At 38.8% G+C, this 16,156-nt stretch overlaps 1 protein-coding gene and 1 pseudogene across 2 annotated transcripts in view; both read right to left on the reverse strand.

Moving 5' to 3' along the window:
- The window catches only part of CBFA2T2 (CBFA2/RUNX1 partner transcriptional co-repressor 2), a 170,817-nt gene that overhangs the window by 15,956 nt on the left and 138,705 nt on the right, over nt 1-16,156 (reverse strand). For both annotated transcript variants that reach the window (XM_027078590.1, XM_027078589.1), the window contains exons 4-7: nt 8,608-8,697; nt 4,507-4,688; nt 3,352-3,605; nt 367-452 (exon numbers count right to left, since the gene is read on the reverse strand). In XM_027078590.1, the coding sequence (XP_026934391.1) occupies nt 367-452; nt 3,352-3,605; nt 4,507-4,688; nt 8,608-8,697 (612 nt within the window). The remainder of the gene's footprint in view (nt 1-366; nt 453-3,351; nt 3,606-4,506; nt 4,689-8,607; nt 8,698-16,156) is intronic.
- LOC113605318 (beta-2-microglobulin pseudogene) lies at nt 11,750-12,190 on the reverse strand (annotated as a pseudogene).

A 16,156-nucleotide genomic window follows, 5' to 3' on the forward strand; every position in this document is an offset into this window, starting at 1 on the left:
CATATCATTACAACCCCCCATGAATTCAAATAATATAGCATTATTTTTTTTTTAAGATATAAAATTTAAGGCTAAAAATGGTGAAAGAACCTGCCCATCACAGAGGTAGAAGTGGCAAAGCTGGGACCTAAAACTCATAAGCCTATGTTTCTAACCATTATACTACATGGCTTCACTTGGTTATGACCTCAAGTGGGAGTTACTCTTAGCTCTCTAGCTGGGGCAGTAGTAGATAAATCAGCTTTTATTGCAAAGACACTGTAGCTCTGGTTAGTTCACTTCAAGCATATACACTCTTACTCTCAGTAACATTAAGAATTAAAAGTAACAAGTAGTTAGGAAAACTATACACTGTAAGATTCTTACATGATCAAGATGTTTCCATTCATCCGCCCATTCCCTTTCTGTCAAACGGTGGTCTACCAACTCATCTTGATAGCCTCCATTTAGACCTATTAGAAATTAGATTAAATTTGAAGATAGAGGGAAGAATACAGTAAACAGAATTCTACCAAGTAAATACACATACATTCATACCAACTATGAGCACACTATTAAGGCCAATGACTCACAATGATCTAAAACCACAAAATGACATAAAACCAACAAGAAATCACTACTCATAATGTATTAAAGAACTCCTACAAACCAATTACGAAAGACAAATAGCCCAAAAGAAAAACAGGTAAGAGAAATAAATAAATAGGTATGCCCCTGACAAAAAAGTACAGATGATCCATAAACATATAAAAAGACATTCAAACGTATACGTAGTCACACAGGGTAAATAAAATCTTCACTAACGTGGTTCCACATCTATATATTGGAAAATATTAAATTGTCAATCATACTAAATGTTGGCAAGGTTGTGGCACAATGCAAGTGCGTAACCACCACAAACAGAGCTGGTGCTGTACAAGCACTTGGAAACAACTTAGTATTAACCAAAGTATAATTTTTTGCATGTTTTTTGATATACATTACTGAAATTTGCATGAATGCAATGACTGTGTGAATCAAGGATATACTGAATTATCCACTACTTTGAAAATCTTGTCACACATGGCAACACTGCTCATAGTATCTGAACTGTCAATGTAACACACCTGTTATCAGTCTGAATTTATAGCTGTTGTATTCATAGTGATTCTGTATTTGTGCAACCATCTGCTTATTTCATCATATCTTCCTGTGTAGTCATGCCTGAGCACTAATACATTGTAAAATACTTTCTTATGTATTATACTTTAGAATATTGATCCTAAAATTATGGGACTAAGGTAGGCTATAGTATCCATAAATTTCATTTTAGGAGAGTAAATTGGGGGAGTGTTACAGTTTATTTGTTTAAAAGTTGGGGGTGGGAAATGATTTGGTAAGAACTACTGTACTAGGACATACATTTTCAAAACAGGACTGGGGAGAATTAAGGAATCTATAACCAGCCTGGAAAACAAATGATTGACTGTAAAATAAACCTTCAAGGTAGAGGATTAAACGTCTTTCAAGTAGAACACTTCAAGATGAAAAAACCTTTTTCTAAAATTGTTAGAAATACAAGGAAAATCTGACCAAAATGCAGTTCTAGCTAGTTTTTAGCATACTTCTCTCTTAGAAGGTAACGAATTCAACTGGCAAAAAATGTGTATGAATATAGAAGAAATCAACAGGAAGGTGAATTTTTAACATAAGAACCATACAGAACAGCTGCTAAGGGAGCCATCATAGCATACTGGGAATGTACCCAAGCTCTCAGCATCAGAGAACTGGGGTCAGAATCTTGTCTCTGCCACTTTCTAGCTATGTGATTCTGGCCATAGTTCTGTCATCATGTATAAAAAGGCATAAACTCCATGGAATCCTATGTGTGAGGATTAAAAGAGATAATGTACATATACCACAATCTAAGTACTTAAGACTCAGTAAATGTTGGCAGCTGAGAACACCACTGCTGTCGTGGCCCACACCATTCAGCTACTACTGCATGAAGCCAGGGCCCTACTGTGGTCCGAGCCTCTGAAAGATGCTAGTGAGTCTAAGTCAGAAGAGGAGACAGGCAAATGTTTTGCAACTTTCAACTCCACAGGGCAACGCACAAATGGAAATGCAGGGCCAATACTGGAAACTAGCAGCCCTTTGGTTCTCTGCTCGGACATATCTCAGCAGTTAAACTACAAAGAACCTTCTACAGTAAACTTATTTGAGTTTTTTGACAAGGAGCTTTGTTCAAAACTGATCTCGGGTGAGGTCTGCTAGGGGCCTTTTTGTTTTTCCTTAAATTTAATGGTTGCTGAGGATGCATATGCCAGGCAGTCCAAATGTGACAATTACCCAGCACAGCAGGTGGTGTTCTCTCCATTTTATTTTTTTTTATAAATTTTTTGGGGTTTTTTTTGGCTGCATTGGGTCTTCATTTCTGTGTGCTGGCTTTCTCTAGTTGTGGTGAGCAGAGACTACTCTTTGTTGTGGCGCACACACTTCTCATCGCAGTGGCTTCTCTTGTTGTGGAGCATGGGCTCTAGGTGCACAGGCTTCAGTACTTGCGGTGCATGGGCTCAATAGCTGTGGCATGCAGGCTCAGTAGTTGTGGCTCGCGGGCTCTAAAGCGCAGGCTCAGTAGTTGTGGCACATGGCTTAGTTGCTCTGCGGCATGTGGGATCTTCCCAGCCCAGGGATCGAACCCGTGTCCCCTGCATTGGCAGGTGGATTCTCAACCACTGTGCCACCAGGGAAGTCCTTCTCCATTTTAGATATGTGTAATCTGAGGCACAGAGAGCCTAAGCAACTTGCATAAGATCACACAGCTAGTTAGAATGCAGAGCCAAGATTTAAATTTAGGTATGCCTTACCTCTAACCTAAATGTCTCTGCACTTTCACCTCTTAAGACCACATGTTTTACATCTTTCTTACTTAATTTTAAAAACATTTTATTCTGAAATAAACTCAGACTTAGAGAAATGTTGCAAGAATAAAGAATTCTCACACAACCTTCACACAGGTTTCCTAAACGTGAATATTTTTACCTCTTTCGCTTTGTCATTCTCTATTTTTCTTCTGAACCATATCAGAATAAGTAATATCCCTTTATTCTTAAATGCTTCATTGTTTATTTCCAAAAATATGTTTAGCCTACTTCTATCATATAATGATAATAGCAACAAGGTATGAGTTGAGATCAATTTCAAATGAGAATACTATAACTCTAACATTCTTTTTTATGTATAATACTGTTTTAGCTTATCAGTGGAAAAAAGCAATGATGATAGTATTTTGCTTTATCACTGAGTAGGAAAGAAACCCATGGATTCAATCTGAATTTAAATCATTACCATGCTGCTTATGCCACTTACTAAGATTGTGGTGTCTATCACGAACTTCTCGATGTTCTAGCATCTTGTTGGGTTCACGATATAGGTGGGAAGTTGCAATATCTTCTAAGGTATAGTGCTGAAGAGGTGGAGGAGTAGGATGGAACTGGCCCCCAGGATTCATGAGGGGCACAGTAAGGGCAGGACTGTGCCGGGGAGCAGGGCTAATGGTACACACTCTCTTGGCAGGAGGCTCAGGAGGAACTGTCTCTCTTTCAAAACTGCTCTCTTCCCGCCTGTAGAAGAATGGGAAGTACATGTCTGAGCCTGTCCACAAGTGTTCATGCAAACATTGCCCGAGCACCTACTTTGTGCTATGTATTGTGCTATGCAATTTCACAAACAGGAAGATGATAAGAAAAGGTTTGAGATGAGGCATGAACTGAAATGTCTTCAGGGGGCAGGCAGATAATGGAAATTACTGATTTATCCCAGCATGAAAAGAGAGGTCAAATCTATCCATAACCAAGCAGAAACATCTCAACCTCATGAAGCAAAGGAGAAAGTAAGATGACAGCATTTTCTTATGTGATAGGACTATGGAGGATTATGGGTTCAACTATATTTAGAAATGTTTCAAGGTCAAATTTGCTACTGTGGAAGTCAGTATTGGAAAGAAACAATTCTCTACACGGGAGAAAAAAGGCTCACATAATTAATATGCTTGTGAATTGGTAGGGTTTTTAGTCATTTGCTTCAATTGTAACAAATTTTCCACTGTTATTAAAATGTTGCTTCCTTCACAAACCATAGAAAATAGCAGTATACTCATACATAAATTTCGAGGATAAATTATATTGATATAATTTCAATCTTCAAAGTAAAGCTGATTCACTAACTGTTATACTTTTACAAGACTTCACGTATCAGAAAAAAATGTCTTGAACAGATTATATTTCTCATGGTTCTGGAGCAGTGGACCCACAGAATGCTCAAAAGTAGAATTTATCAGCGGGGGTATACAGAGTCACCTAAAGAGTTGAGAAGCATATTGCTGCCTGATGTTGGGACAAAGCAAAACTAAGAGTCCATCCCTACATATCACCACGGTAAGCAAGTTCTTTCTCTTTCACAAGTAAAGGGAAAGCTCAGAGTGGTTCCAGAAAAGCAAGGACGACAAAGCTCTTCTCTGCTCACCTCTCTGGACTGGGCCTCTTTCCATTTCCATGCACCTCCATGAGCAGCTCAGAAGAGTCAGCAGGGGATGCAATACTTGTGTTGAGCAGAAGGTGTTCATGCTGAGCCAGGTACTGGGATGGTGTCTGCTTGGCGGCCCGAGCACAGTGCAGCAGTTCTCGCTGCAGCAGAGGCAGGTTCGCCTTGAAAAGAAGAGGCAGGGGCTGGAAGGCAGTTTTTCCCAGTGTTGGGCCCTATACACAGGGCTCAGCACCTCAAAAGGCTTTCACAAACAAGATGACACAAAACAAAAGCCCTTCACTCTTTGTCATTCTAATTTTCATATGCCCCCCTCTGAATAAAGTGACATCCATTACACTGAACTTGAATTACTGTTAACTTGTCTCTTGTCCCCACAAGATGTAAATCCCCTTAAGGAAGAAACTGTGCTTCATTACCTTTGAGGCCTAGCACAGAGTCAAAGCTCAATAAAGCTTTGTTGAACATAATTATTTAAAAACTTAAACATTTTTGAAGACTTCAGTTAGTTAGCGAATTAGTAATGCCTACATGGGAGTAGGAGGAATTCAGTCTTTCCTTTATCATTTTAAGTCCAGGTTTCTCTCTTGTGAATCTAAGCCATTTCTGATAGCACTACTCAAACTTGCCTTCCTGTTCTCTATTACAGCTGCCACGGAATTCCGGAAACAGTGACTATTCTGGCTTAGTTGGAACATGGGGTTTTGAAAAAAGTAACAGGAGTGATGGAAATGAAGGCAACAAACCTTAGACTAGTCTAGGATCTGAGTATACACAGGTAACCCATGGGCAGAATCTAATATTTCTTATTGTGGTGCTCCATTGAGCATGTTTCCTTATTTTGTAAAAGGATAATTATTTATGTACTGATTATTTTTCTTTCTCCTCAAACTTAAACCTCTAACAGGACAAATCATACAAAAAACCCTGTGCATCTTTAAACTTAACTGTTAAGTCCTTCATATTTAAAATATACTTTCCCCATATTTATTTTATTAAAAAAATTATTATATTTCCCCCCAAATTTAAAAACAACTCAGACTGAACCCATAGTAAGTCTTTATCCCAAGGGAAAGAGATGAAAAAGTAAAAGGAGAGTTTAATACATGCAAGTAGTTATCCCTTTACCAACAGTTAATTTAGCAGGCACCATAATTAGTGACTGTTTTAAAGCAGAAATAAATTGACAAAAACCCAAATGCTAGCCAAAAGGCTGCCAGAACAACCTACCTCATGCTGTTTTCCAAAATAACAAAAGTTAAGAATAGAGAATTTGATGATATAAAACACTTTTAAGTCTGTTCTATAACCTCAATCTTGTAGCAACTGTAAAAACTTAATTGAAAAAAAAATCATGTCAGGTCTTTACATTTGTGACATGTGCCCTCTGATGAATTTTTAAATATGCTAATCATTTCCTATTAACACAAATTTCCCAAATCTCTCTGATTCTGGAGTCTTGGGGGAAATAATTATCTACTGGCTCTGATACACAGAAAAGAGACCAAGATAGAACACACAGCTGTTTCAAGGCTGAAAAAGGCACCACAGACTGCTCTGAGAGGCCAAGGTGTCAATGCCATCAGAACAGAGCCCAACACAGGCTGTGCACTGAGACCTATGCGTTTTCCTGCGTGTCTATAACGCTCTAATTTTAAAAGTTTTAAAAAACCAGAATCAGTACTTCAGCTAAGATGACCCACCTTTTTGATGCCTTACATTTTCTTAGGAAATAAAGGTAAAGTAAAAGAAGGTAAAAGGGGCATATTTATTTTGTCAAGACAAAACTGAAGATATTATGTGAGTACTCATATAAAAGAGAGAAAACAAATTTCTACAAATACTATACTGACAAAAGTCAAAATACAGGGACTTCCCTGGTGGCACAGTGGTTAAGAATCCGCCTGCCAACACAGGGGACACGGGTTCAAGCCCTGGGCTGGGAAGATCCCACATGCCGCGGAACAACTAAGTCCGTGTGCCACAACTACTGAGCCTGTGCTCTAGAGCCCACAAACTACAACTACTGAGCCCGCATGCCACAACTACTGAAGCCCGCGCACCTAGAGCCCGTGCCCCGCAACAAGAGAAGCCACAGCAATGAGAAGCCCCCGCACCACAACGAAGAGTAGCCCCCGCTCGCTGAAACCAGAGAAAGCCCACGAGTGGCAACAAAGACCCAACGCAGCCAAAAATAAATAAATTAATAAATTTTTTTAAAAAGTCAAAATACAAAAAAGTTGAGCTCAGTTTTTTTTGTATAGTCTACTACTAATAAAAAGAATAGAATTCATTTGATAGGGAGGGATTGAGGATAACATTTTTAGCTTATTTGGGGTTCAAAGTTAGTGCTCCATATTACCAATTCGATTACAAATGTTCATCTCCAGGGCTTTGCAAAACAATGTGGTGGGCTGGATACCGGTCCCAAGTTTCCAGACTATGCCTGGTCTAGAATACACTGTTATCTGACTCTAGTCATTCATTGCCTTTGACCTATTTTATAGGACTGCAAGTTACACATAACCGGTTGCAAAGCAAAAAACTTGTTGTCTATGAACATGCATAAAATTACATGCATAGAGGTTCTAGAGACTTCCCTTGCCCACTGCGGAAGAAGCTAATTTTACTTTTGTTTGCATATTCTTATCAATAATCCTGACCTATAATGTCTGTTCTTTGGCTTCTCCCCTGAACAGGTTATAACACCTTACAGATTCCCTCATTAATAATGAATTAAATAAAATCTATGACACAGGTTCACTTTTTAAAATCTGTATGAGTCATAATGTTACATGTTTTTAAAAATTGTTTAATGGGAAAAATAGTAACTTTACAGTGGGAAAGCATGGTGGACACCACCTTTACCAACTGATCAAAGTCCACATCACCAATTTATGAGATAAATTAACATCTATGTCTCCTGATAGCATGCAGTAATACCACCTACCTGCTATTTCTGCCTAAAATGCATAACCTCATTCTCATCATGAAGAAGTATCAGAAAAATCCAAATTGAAACATATGATATAAAATAACTATTCTGTACTCTTCAAAACTGTCCAAATCATAAAAGACTGAGAAGCTGTTCCAGATTAAAATGGACTGAAGAGATATGACAACGTAATCCAACATGTGATCCTGAATTAGATACAGGACCAAAAAAAAAGACATTTTGTTAAAAAGGACATTTGTGGGACATCTGGTGAAATATGAATAAGGTCTATAGATAATAGTGTTATAAATATCAATGTTAATTTCTTGATTTGATAATTATACTAAAGTATCAGTATTTAGATGTATCATGTCTGCAGCTTACCCTGAAACATTTCTGAGGAAAAAATAAATGGAAAGAAAAGAGAATAATAATGCAGATGCGATAAAATATCAACATTTGGAGAATCTGAATTCTATTGTACCATCTTGAAACTTTTTTGTGAGCATGAAATTATTTCAAAATAAAAAGTTTTTTTTTAAAGGAGCATATTATATATAAATTTAACACTGGCTCACCTATCAGGTACGCATAATAATTTTAAACAGTGTCCCCAAAAGTTATGTTCCAGGGGACATTAATTCCAGAGGATGTAATTAGAACTAGATGAACTGGGGGGAGGAGAGAAGTAAACACTGCCTTCCCACATGCTCCTGTCCTAAGGGTTAGTCCTAACTTACAAAGGCCTCTGTTTTGAGAGCCTCCTCCTGTAACACACACTCTTCCCCCCCTCCCCGCCACAACCAAAAGACTGTGTCCAGTTACTTCCTTTGCTAAGAGCCCAACCTCCATGCCATGCGTACCTCCATCCCACTCTACTCCTGTTCCCTGCCTCCCCACCTGCTCCTTCTGTGTGTCACCAACAGTGTTTGCATACAGACCACGACTCAAGGCTTTTGCAACTCTCATCTCATCAAGCATAAAGCTTATTCGCAAACCACTCACACTTCTGTAGCAGCCCCAAATATAATACAGATATAAAATGTGGCAAGCTGCCCTGATGTAGATCATAGAACAGGGATCAGTAACAGATCTTGAGGAAATGTTGAAGATAAATTACATTCCAGTAGTTATCTCATAAAAATTACCTTGAGGAATGGAATAACAAAAGGACGAAGAGGAAAGTTTGTAGCCTCTTGGAGCTTGCAATGGAATTCTTCAATTGTTACTGTTGAGTTCTGAAAAGATAAATAGCACTGTTCAACTTCTAAAACTGGACAGTGATCTAACATAAATCTGATAGTGCTGAACCCTTTGAAATAATAAGGAAAAGAATAACTCCAAGAGCACTATTATGAACTCAAATCCCTCTCAAAGGTTAACCAAATTCTGTTTCCTTTATGAAAGAAATTCAGCCTCCTTGATTTTCTTCTCTACTACCCCAAATCTAACAAATTCCCTTCTATGTTCAGCAGCCTGGGCAGAATAGGGCATTGCCTTCCTCTCGTGAAGAGAGGCACTCAGGTTCCTTGTATTGCGGGGTTCATCACAAGTCACCTCAGGTACAGGTAACCAAGCTTGCAGTGTTTCCAGCTGAACAGTTCCCAAATCAGTCCAGGATATCAACTTAATGACTCAGAGCCTCACGTCTTCAGAAGTTCATTTCTTCATTGGTTCTGCCTACCTCCTAACCATCAGTTCCCTAAATCTTCTAAATCGGAAGTTAACAACAAAAAAAGATGCCTTCTACCTTCCAGTGGTCTGTTTGCAAATCAGAGCACCTCCAAATGCGCAGACTTCCACTGGTTAGATTTTAGTATTCCCATGAAAGTTATTAGCACTTCCCCTGTATTTTTTCAGGTCTTTCTTTAAACTAAGATTCTCAGCTCTTTTGCTAAGAGGAATGTACCAATACAAATATTTTCTTCAAAGTTCACAAAATATTTTTATTTTTACTTCAATTCCCTAAAACACAGCAAAATAGTAAGTTCAAAACAAAACAAAATAAAACATCAATCTGAATTCTTGCTTGCCTGAAAGGACAATGATGACTTCTAGGATTTATTTTTATAAAATCATCAAGTGTTCAAAGATGTAACATGTACCACACAAATTATTCATCAGCAAAATATTGTTTCTTAACAAGAAGAAATGGAAAACATATAGGTCCTCAACACAAAACTGCATTAAAAATTGTAATACCATCATACATCAGAATGCTTAAGGTAGGAGGCAGATTTGTATGCATTGAAGAAAGGTGTCTATAATATACTAAGTGAAAAACCAGGAAACATGGCAGTATATTCCAACAATCTATTTTTGAAAATAACACACATACATTTATACAGTATTTTAAGTATCTGGAAGGACAATTACAACAGTAGTTATTTCTGGATGTGAAATTATGTTGGATTTTCCAAATGTATCATACAATATTGAGAAAAAACTAAAATATTTCCCTTTGGGAAAGAAGAGTGTATCAAATTGAACCATGTTAAATGAAAATGTTTGTACAGTTTACCACATTTCATGCCAAAAATGTTCTTTTAAACCTTAGCTGAGTGCTTGTTTTAAGTAAATGACAGGTATACAATGCAACCAACTCTACTGGCAATCGGGAATAAAAATTAAGTGTAAGAGAATGCTATTCACTCCCTACTACAAATAATGCAATCAGGCCTCAAACAGTAAACACAAGCAGATTAAATCTGTGGAAAGACTGAAGGAAATGACTAAGTTTTCTTATGGATGGACAAAGGAGGGAAAAGATTAACTTAAGTTAGAGAAACGGACTCAAGGCTATATATACTATAGATGCCAGGCAATCCTCTATCCGAGAGGGAAGATAGGCCATTGTTCTGTTATCCTTCCCTCTCATTCAGTTACTTAATAAATAAGAGCACAGTTGTTTCCTCATAGTCTAGTGGGAAAACTGAAAAGTAAGGCATTCATTACAGTATGATCACAGTACATGTGTGCAGGACACTACTGGCATGCAGACTTAGGGGGACAAGGAAGGCTTTACAGAAGGGCCAACTGAAGAAGTGAAAGTGCAGCCTTGAGAAAGATGCTTCTGAGGAAGACAGAATGTAAGAATGCAAAGTATGAGGGGAATCTAGTCCACTGGATCCTAAGGGCAACACTTATAGAGATCTTACAAGACAATAGGTATAGATAAGCCACCAGACTAAAATTTTTTTTATCTTTTAAGATTTTTTTTAATTTTATGATTTTTAATGTGAAATATAACATTCCTTTGAAATGTGCAGAATATATGTACATTTAACAAAAAATTACAAAGCAAAATCTCTTGTAACCACCATCCATGTCAAGAAATAAAACATCACTAGCACTCCATAAGCTCCTGTGCCCTCTACTAGTTAGATATTAAATATTCAGTTTATGTGCTTATTTAGGTTGATTTCTTTTTACACAGAACTGATACATTTCCTTTGCTCTTCCTTTCTTCTCACATTTTAGGCCTTCTCTCTGCCTGAAGTGCATCATTTAGAATCTCCTTTAGTAAGGATCTAAAAGGAACTGAAATCTGACTTTTTATCTAATGATGTTTACTTTGCTGTAATTTTTTAAAAGATATTTTTGTTGTGTATGGAATTCTAGGTAGGCAGTTGTTTTACTACATTCATGATTACTTTCTGCTATGTTCTGGATCCCACTGACATTGAGAAGTCAGCTGTTGTTCCTTTGAGAAGCTGAACACAATGTTTTACCATTGTTTTAATTAGTGAAACAAACAAAATAGGCACAACCAAGTCTCTCTCTAACAGATGTAAGAGGTAAATATGAATTTTATATGGCAAAATGTTTTATCCACTGTAATAAATTTCCATAATTCTGAAAATTATCTTTCAAAAATTTTCCAAAATTCTAAGAAAAATTACAAATTGGAAGTTTACTCTAAACATGCATACTATCTTATTATCCAGTTTTGTATGCAGAAGAGACTGAAAAATTCAGATTTGACCGAGATGCTGATGTTAAACCTGAAATTCTGTCTTCCCCACCTCTAGGTTGCCAGAACCCCCACTACAGCTACCTGCCAAGACAGGTCAAACGTGGAGACGTAGCGCCCTAGGTAGAATTATAAAGAAGATGATATTTGCGGTAACATCAATACAACTTCTGATTTATATGCATAAAGCATAAAAACATAAGCATTAAAAAGCAAGACAAGAATAATTGAATCACTTTGCTACACAGCAGAAGTTAACACAACATTATAAATCAACTACACTTCAACAAAATAAATTTAAAAAAAAGAAAATTAAAAAATAAAAAACAAGACAACAGAATTTGGAATTAGTCCAATCCAAATGAGGCATCTTCAAACCTCCATGATGCTGGTTAGTGGTCTCGATCCCACTTAACTATCTTGGGCTCTCTGAGAGTAACGTGTTTCATGTGGCAGCTATACTGACCCACTCCGTTGGGAGTGAACGCAGTGTGGACCAGAAGGTAGAAAGACCAGTCCTTGCTGAAAGACAGGTCTGATTGCTCCATTTCCATCTTCTCCCCATTCTTCAGCAAATCAATCTGGGGTGGATGGAACCCAGACACATAGCAGTTCAGGTAATTTGGTTTTCCATTCTCTGCGGGGTGTCGTGAGTAAACCTGAGCCTTCGGAGGACGATGGACAGTGTTCAGGCCAGACAGCGAGAGCAGCCCGAGCAGGACCAAGGTCACAAAGGGAGCCATCGCTACAGGAGCAGCCCAGGTGGCGGCTCTTTTAAGATTTTGAAATAACGATAATCACAGGAAGTTGCAAAAAACAGCAGATAGGTTCCTCTGTTTCCTGCACCAAGGTTCCCCCAATGTTTATATTTTATGTAATTATAGTGCAATATCAAAACTAGGAAACTACCACGGTAATACGTGTGTATAGTTCTATGCCATTTTATGGCATGTGTACATTAACGTTATCACCACTGAAATCAAGACCAAGAAGTATAGAAACCCTATCTACCTTTATCCTCCCCGGTTTATAATAATAATTGTCTTAAATATTTCCTTCATATATACTGACAACCATAACAGACAAGGTTATAATTTTTGCTTCAACCATCAAACATAATTTAGACAACCCAAGAGAAGTAAAGTCCATTGTATTTACCTATATTTTTGCTTCAATCATCAAACATAATTTAGACAACCCAAGAGAAGTAAAGTCTATTGTATTTACCTATATTTTTACTCTTTCCATTTTTCCTTCACCTATCCTGATATTTTAAGATTCCTTCTTTTATCGTTCCTTTCTGTTTCAAGAAGCTCTTTTAGCTTTTTTTTTTTTTTTTTTCTGGCCACACCCTGTGGCTTGTGGGATCTTAGTTTCCCAACCGGGGATTGAACCTGGGCCCTTGGCAGTGACAGCGTGGCACTGGACCGCCAGGGAATTCCCTAGCCATTATTTTAGTGTAGGACTGCTGAAGAAAAATTCTCTTAGCTTTACTTCATGTGAAAATATTTTGATCCTTCTACCCTTCATTCAAGAAGGATATGTTTTGATAGATACAAGATTCTGGGTTGACAATCTTTTCTCCCAGCACTTGACAAATATGCCACTTCCTTCTGGCATCCATGGTTACTGATGCTTTCTCTGTTGCTTTCAAGATTTTTTGGGGATGGGATGGGATGTCTTTTTGTTGTTGTTTTTTTTTTGGCCACACCACAGGGCTTGTGGGATTCCAGTTCCCTGACCAGGAATTGAACCTGGGCCCTCAGCAGTGAGAACTCGGAGTCCTAACCACTAGACAACAAGGGAATTCCTGGGATGGGATGTCTTCTTTGAGGTCTGCTCAGCCTTTTTGAATCTGTAGGCTTGGATCTTTTGTTAAATTTGGGAACTTCTCAGGCATTATTTCAGCCCCACATTCTTTCTCTCCTCCTACTGTGACTCAGATCTTTTGTTATACTCTTTTAAATCCCTGAGGTTCTGTTCATGTTTTTTTACTTATTTTCTGTATGTTGTTTAGATTGGGTAGTGGACTTCCCAATAAATAGACTGGGTAGTTTTCTATTGTTCCAGCTTCAAGTTCACTGATTCTTTCCTCTGTTCTCTACAGTCTATTGTTGAGTCCATCACTGAGTTGTTTTTCTGGGTTTTTAAAATTTTTTATTTATTTATTTGGCTGCATTGGGTCTTTGTTGCTGCGCGGGCTTTCTCTAGTCATTGTGAGTGGGGGTCACTCTTTGTTGTGGCACGCGGGCTTCTCCTTGCGGTGGCTTCTCTTGTTGTAGAGCATAGGCTTCAGGCACGCAGGCTCAGCAGTTGTGGCATGCGGGCTCAGTGGTTGTGGCACACCGGTTCTAGAGCACAGGCTCAGTAGGTGTGGCTCACAGGCTTCGCTGCTCCGTGGCATGTGGGATCTTCCAGGACCAGGGCTCGAGCCTGTGTCCCCTGCATTCGCAGGCAGATTCTTATCCACTGTGCCACCAGGGAAGTCCCCATCACTGAGTTTTTAATTTCATTATTATAATTGTCAGTTCTCAACTTTCCATTTAGTTCTTCTTTATATCTTCTATTTCCTTGCTGAGGCTTTGTATTTCTTCATTTGTGTTGGTAACTGCTCACTGAAGCATTTTTATGATGGCTGCTTCAAAACTCGTCACATATTTCAAACATCTGGGTCATCTTAACTGATGTTTGTTGGTTACCTTTTCTCATTCCACTTGAGATGGTCAGTTCTTGGCATGACAAGCGATTTTCTGCTGTATCCTGGATGTTTTGGGTTCTATGTTGTAAGACTCCAGATCTTATCTACGTCTTCTATTTTCGAGGCATCCTCTGATAGTGTGCCATTGGGAAGAGAAGAATCTTTGATGCTCTCAGGTGGGGTATAATCCCAGGCTCCCCACTCACCCTCTGTTGATTTGTAGAAGGAAAGAGGGGTTCCCTACTGCTGGGCAGAGGTGGGAGCTCAGGCTCCCCAGTAGGCCTTGTAGGGGAGGGGGAAGGGTGTATATTATTGTGGGTTTTTTCCTGAGGTGTTTGACTGCCACAGAGTGATTTTTGTCCAAAAGTTTTGTATCTTGTTTGGTTGCTCCTTTCCTAGTCCTTTGGCTAGAAGGAGGTGGGTTTTTTTTTGTGGGTTTTGGTTTGTTTGCTTTTGGTCTGTGCTCATTAGTATTTCCATAATACTGGCTTCTCCAGACCACAGTCCAGGATATATGATGACAGCACAAAGCCAAGGGAACTCACTGCTGTGTACTTGAGTCTCAAGGTCACTAGCCAATCTGCCGCCTTCTCTCCATCTTTCAGAGTCTTCTTACTTTTGTTTTATACATAACGTCCATTGTTTTTTTGTTGTATTTGTCAGGAGGAATAAGAAGTATACCTTTCTGTTATACCTCTGAACCAGACTTGATATGACTACATCATATTCCATTAAACTGAGGTACTGTCATTTACTCAGGCTTTTATAGAACATTTAGGTGGTTCAATTTTTTTTGACATTATAAATAATGTTAGTGCACATTGTTTATTATTTTATCTTAAGATGAATGTCAAGGAGAGATACTGGTAGGTCAAAGGAACTGTCTAGTTTAAGGTATAAAACTACCTTCCAGAATGTGTATTCTCCAAATAAGTAGCCAGAGTACAAAACATTTACCTTTACCTTGCAGTGGAAACTGCCACGCTTGCTTCCTGGTACAGTTACAGACCACCAGCACCTTACCTCTTCTCTTACACACCAGAAATACCAAATGCACACAGGTGAACTAAACTCTTGCTACCTGTGTGGCCTTTTCTGACTTTGCAAACGAAGTCTCCTCCACATGGAATTACTGTTCCATTTACATATGCCTACCAAAATCTTAATGATTCCTTTCATAAATACAAGACCAAATAAGGGCTTCCCTGGTGGCACAGTGGTTAAGAATCCGCCTGCCAACACAGGGGACACGGGTTCGAGCCCTGGTCCAGGAAGATCCCACACGCTGCGGAGCAACTAAGCCCATGCACCATGACTACTGAGCCTGCACTCTAGAGCCCGCGAGCCACAACTACTAAAGCCCATATGCCACAAATACTGAAGCCTGAGCACCTATTGCCAGTGCTCCGAACAAGAGAAGCCATCACAATGAGAAGCCCTTGCACCAAAACGAAGAGTAGCCCCCACTAGCCACAACTAGAGAAAGCCCGTGCACAGCAACGAAGACCCAAAGCAGCCAAAATAAATAAATAAAAATAAATCTATAAAACAAAAAAGACCAAATAAGGCTTTCACGGATACAGAAATATAATAATCTAAAGGTGTTAATTCTCCTCCAAATTAGACAATGTTTTCAACATGATGGTAGAAAAAAAGAAAAAGAAAAAGGAAAAAGAAAAGAAAAGAAAAAGAAAGGAAAGGAAAGAAAAGGAAAAAATAATGGATCGGTAAGCTCAAATGCAATACAAATAAGGCAATCATTGTATCTATGAATAATGGCAGTTTTTTTTGCGGTATGCGGGCCTCTCACCTTTGTGGTCTCTCTCGTTGCGGAGCACAGGCTCCGGACACGCAGGCCCAGCGGCCATGGCTCACGGGCCCAGCCACTCCACAGCATGTGGGATCTTCCCGGACCGGGGCACGAACCCGCGTCCCCTGCATCAGCAGGCGGACCCTCAACCACTGCGCCACCAGGGAAGCCCATGGCAGTTTTATTTATGTTTCTCCAATCCTTATATATTTTAAA

Source organism: Aethalodelphis obliquidens, unplaced genomic scaffold (assembly GCF_003676395.1).
Source record: "Aethalodelphis obliquidens isolate GAN/ISIS:26980383/991018 unplaced genomic scaffold, ASM367639v1 scaffold42, whole genome shotgun sequence".
In the NCBI taxonomy this organism is placed as follows: Eukaryota; Metazoa; Chordata; class Mammalia; order Artiodactyla; family Delphinidae; genus Aethalodelphis; species Aethalodelphis obliquidens.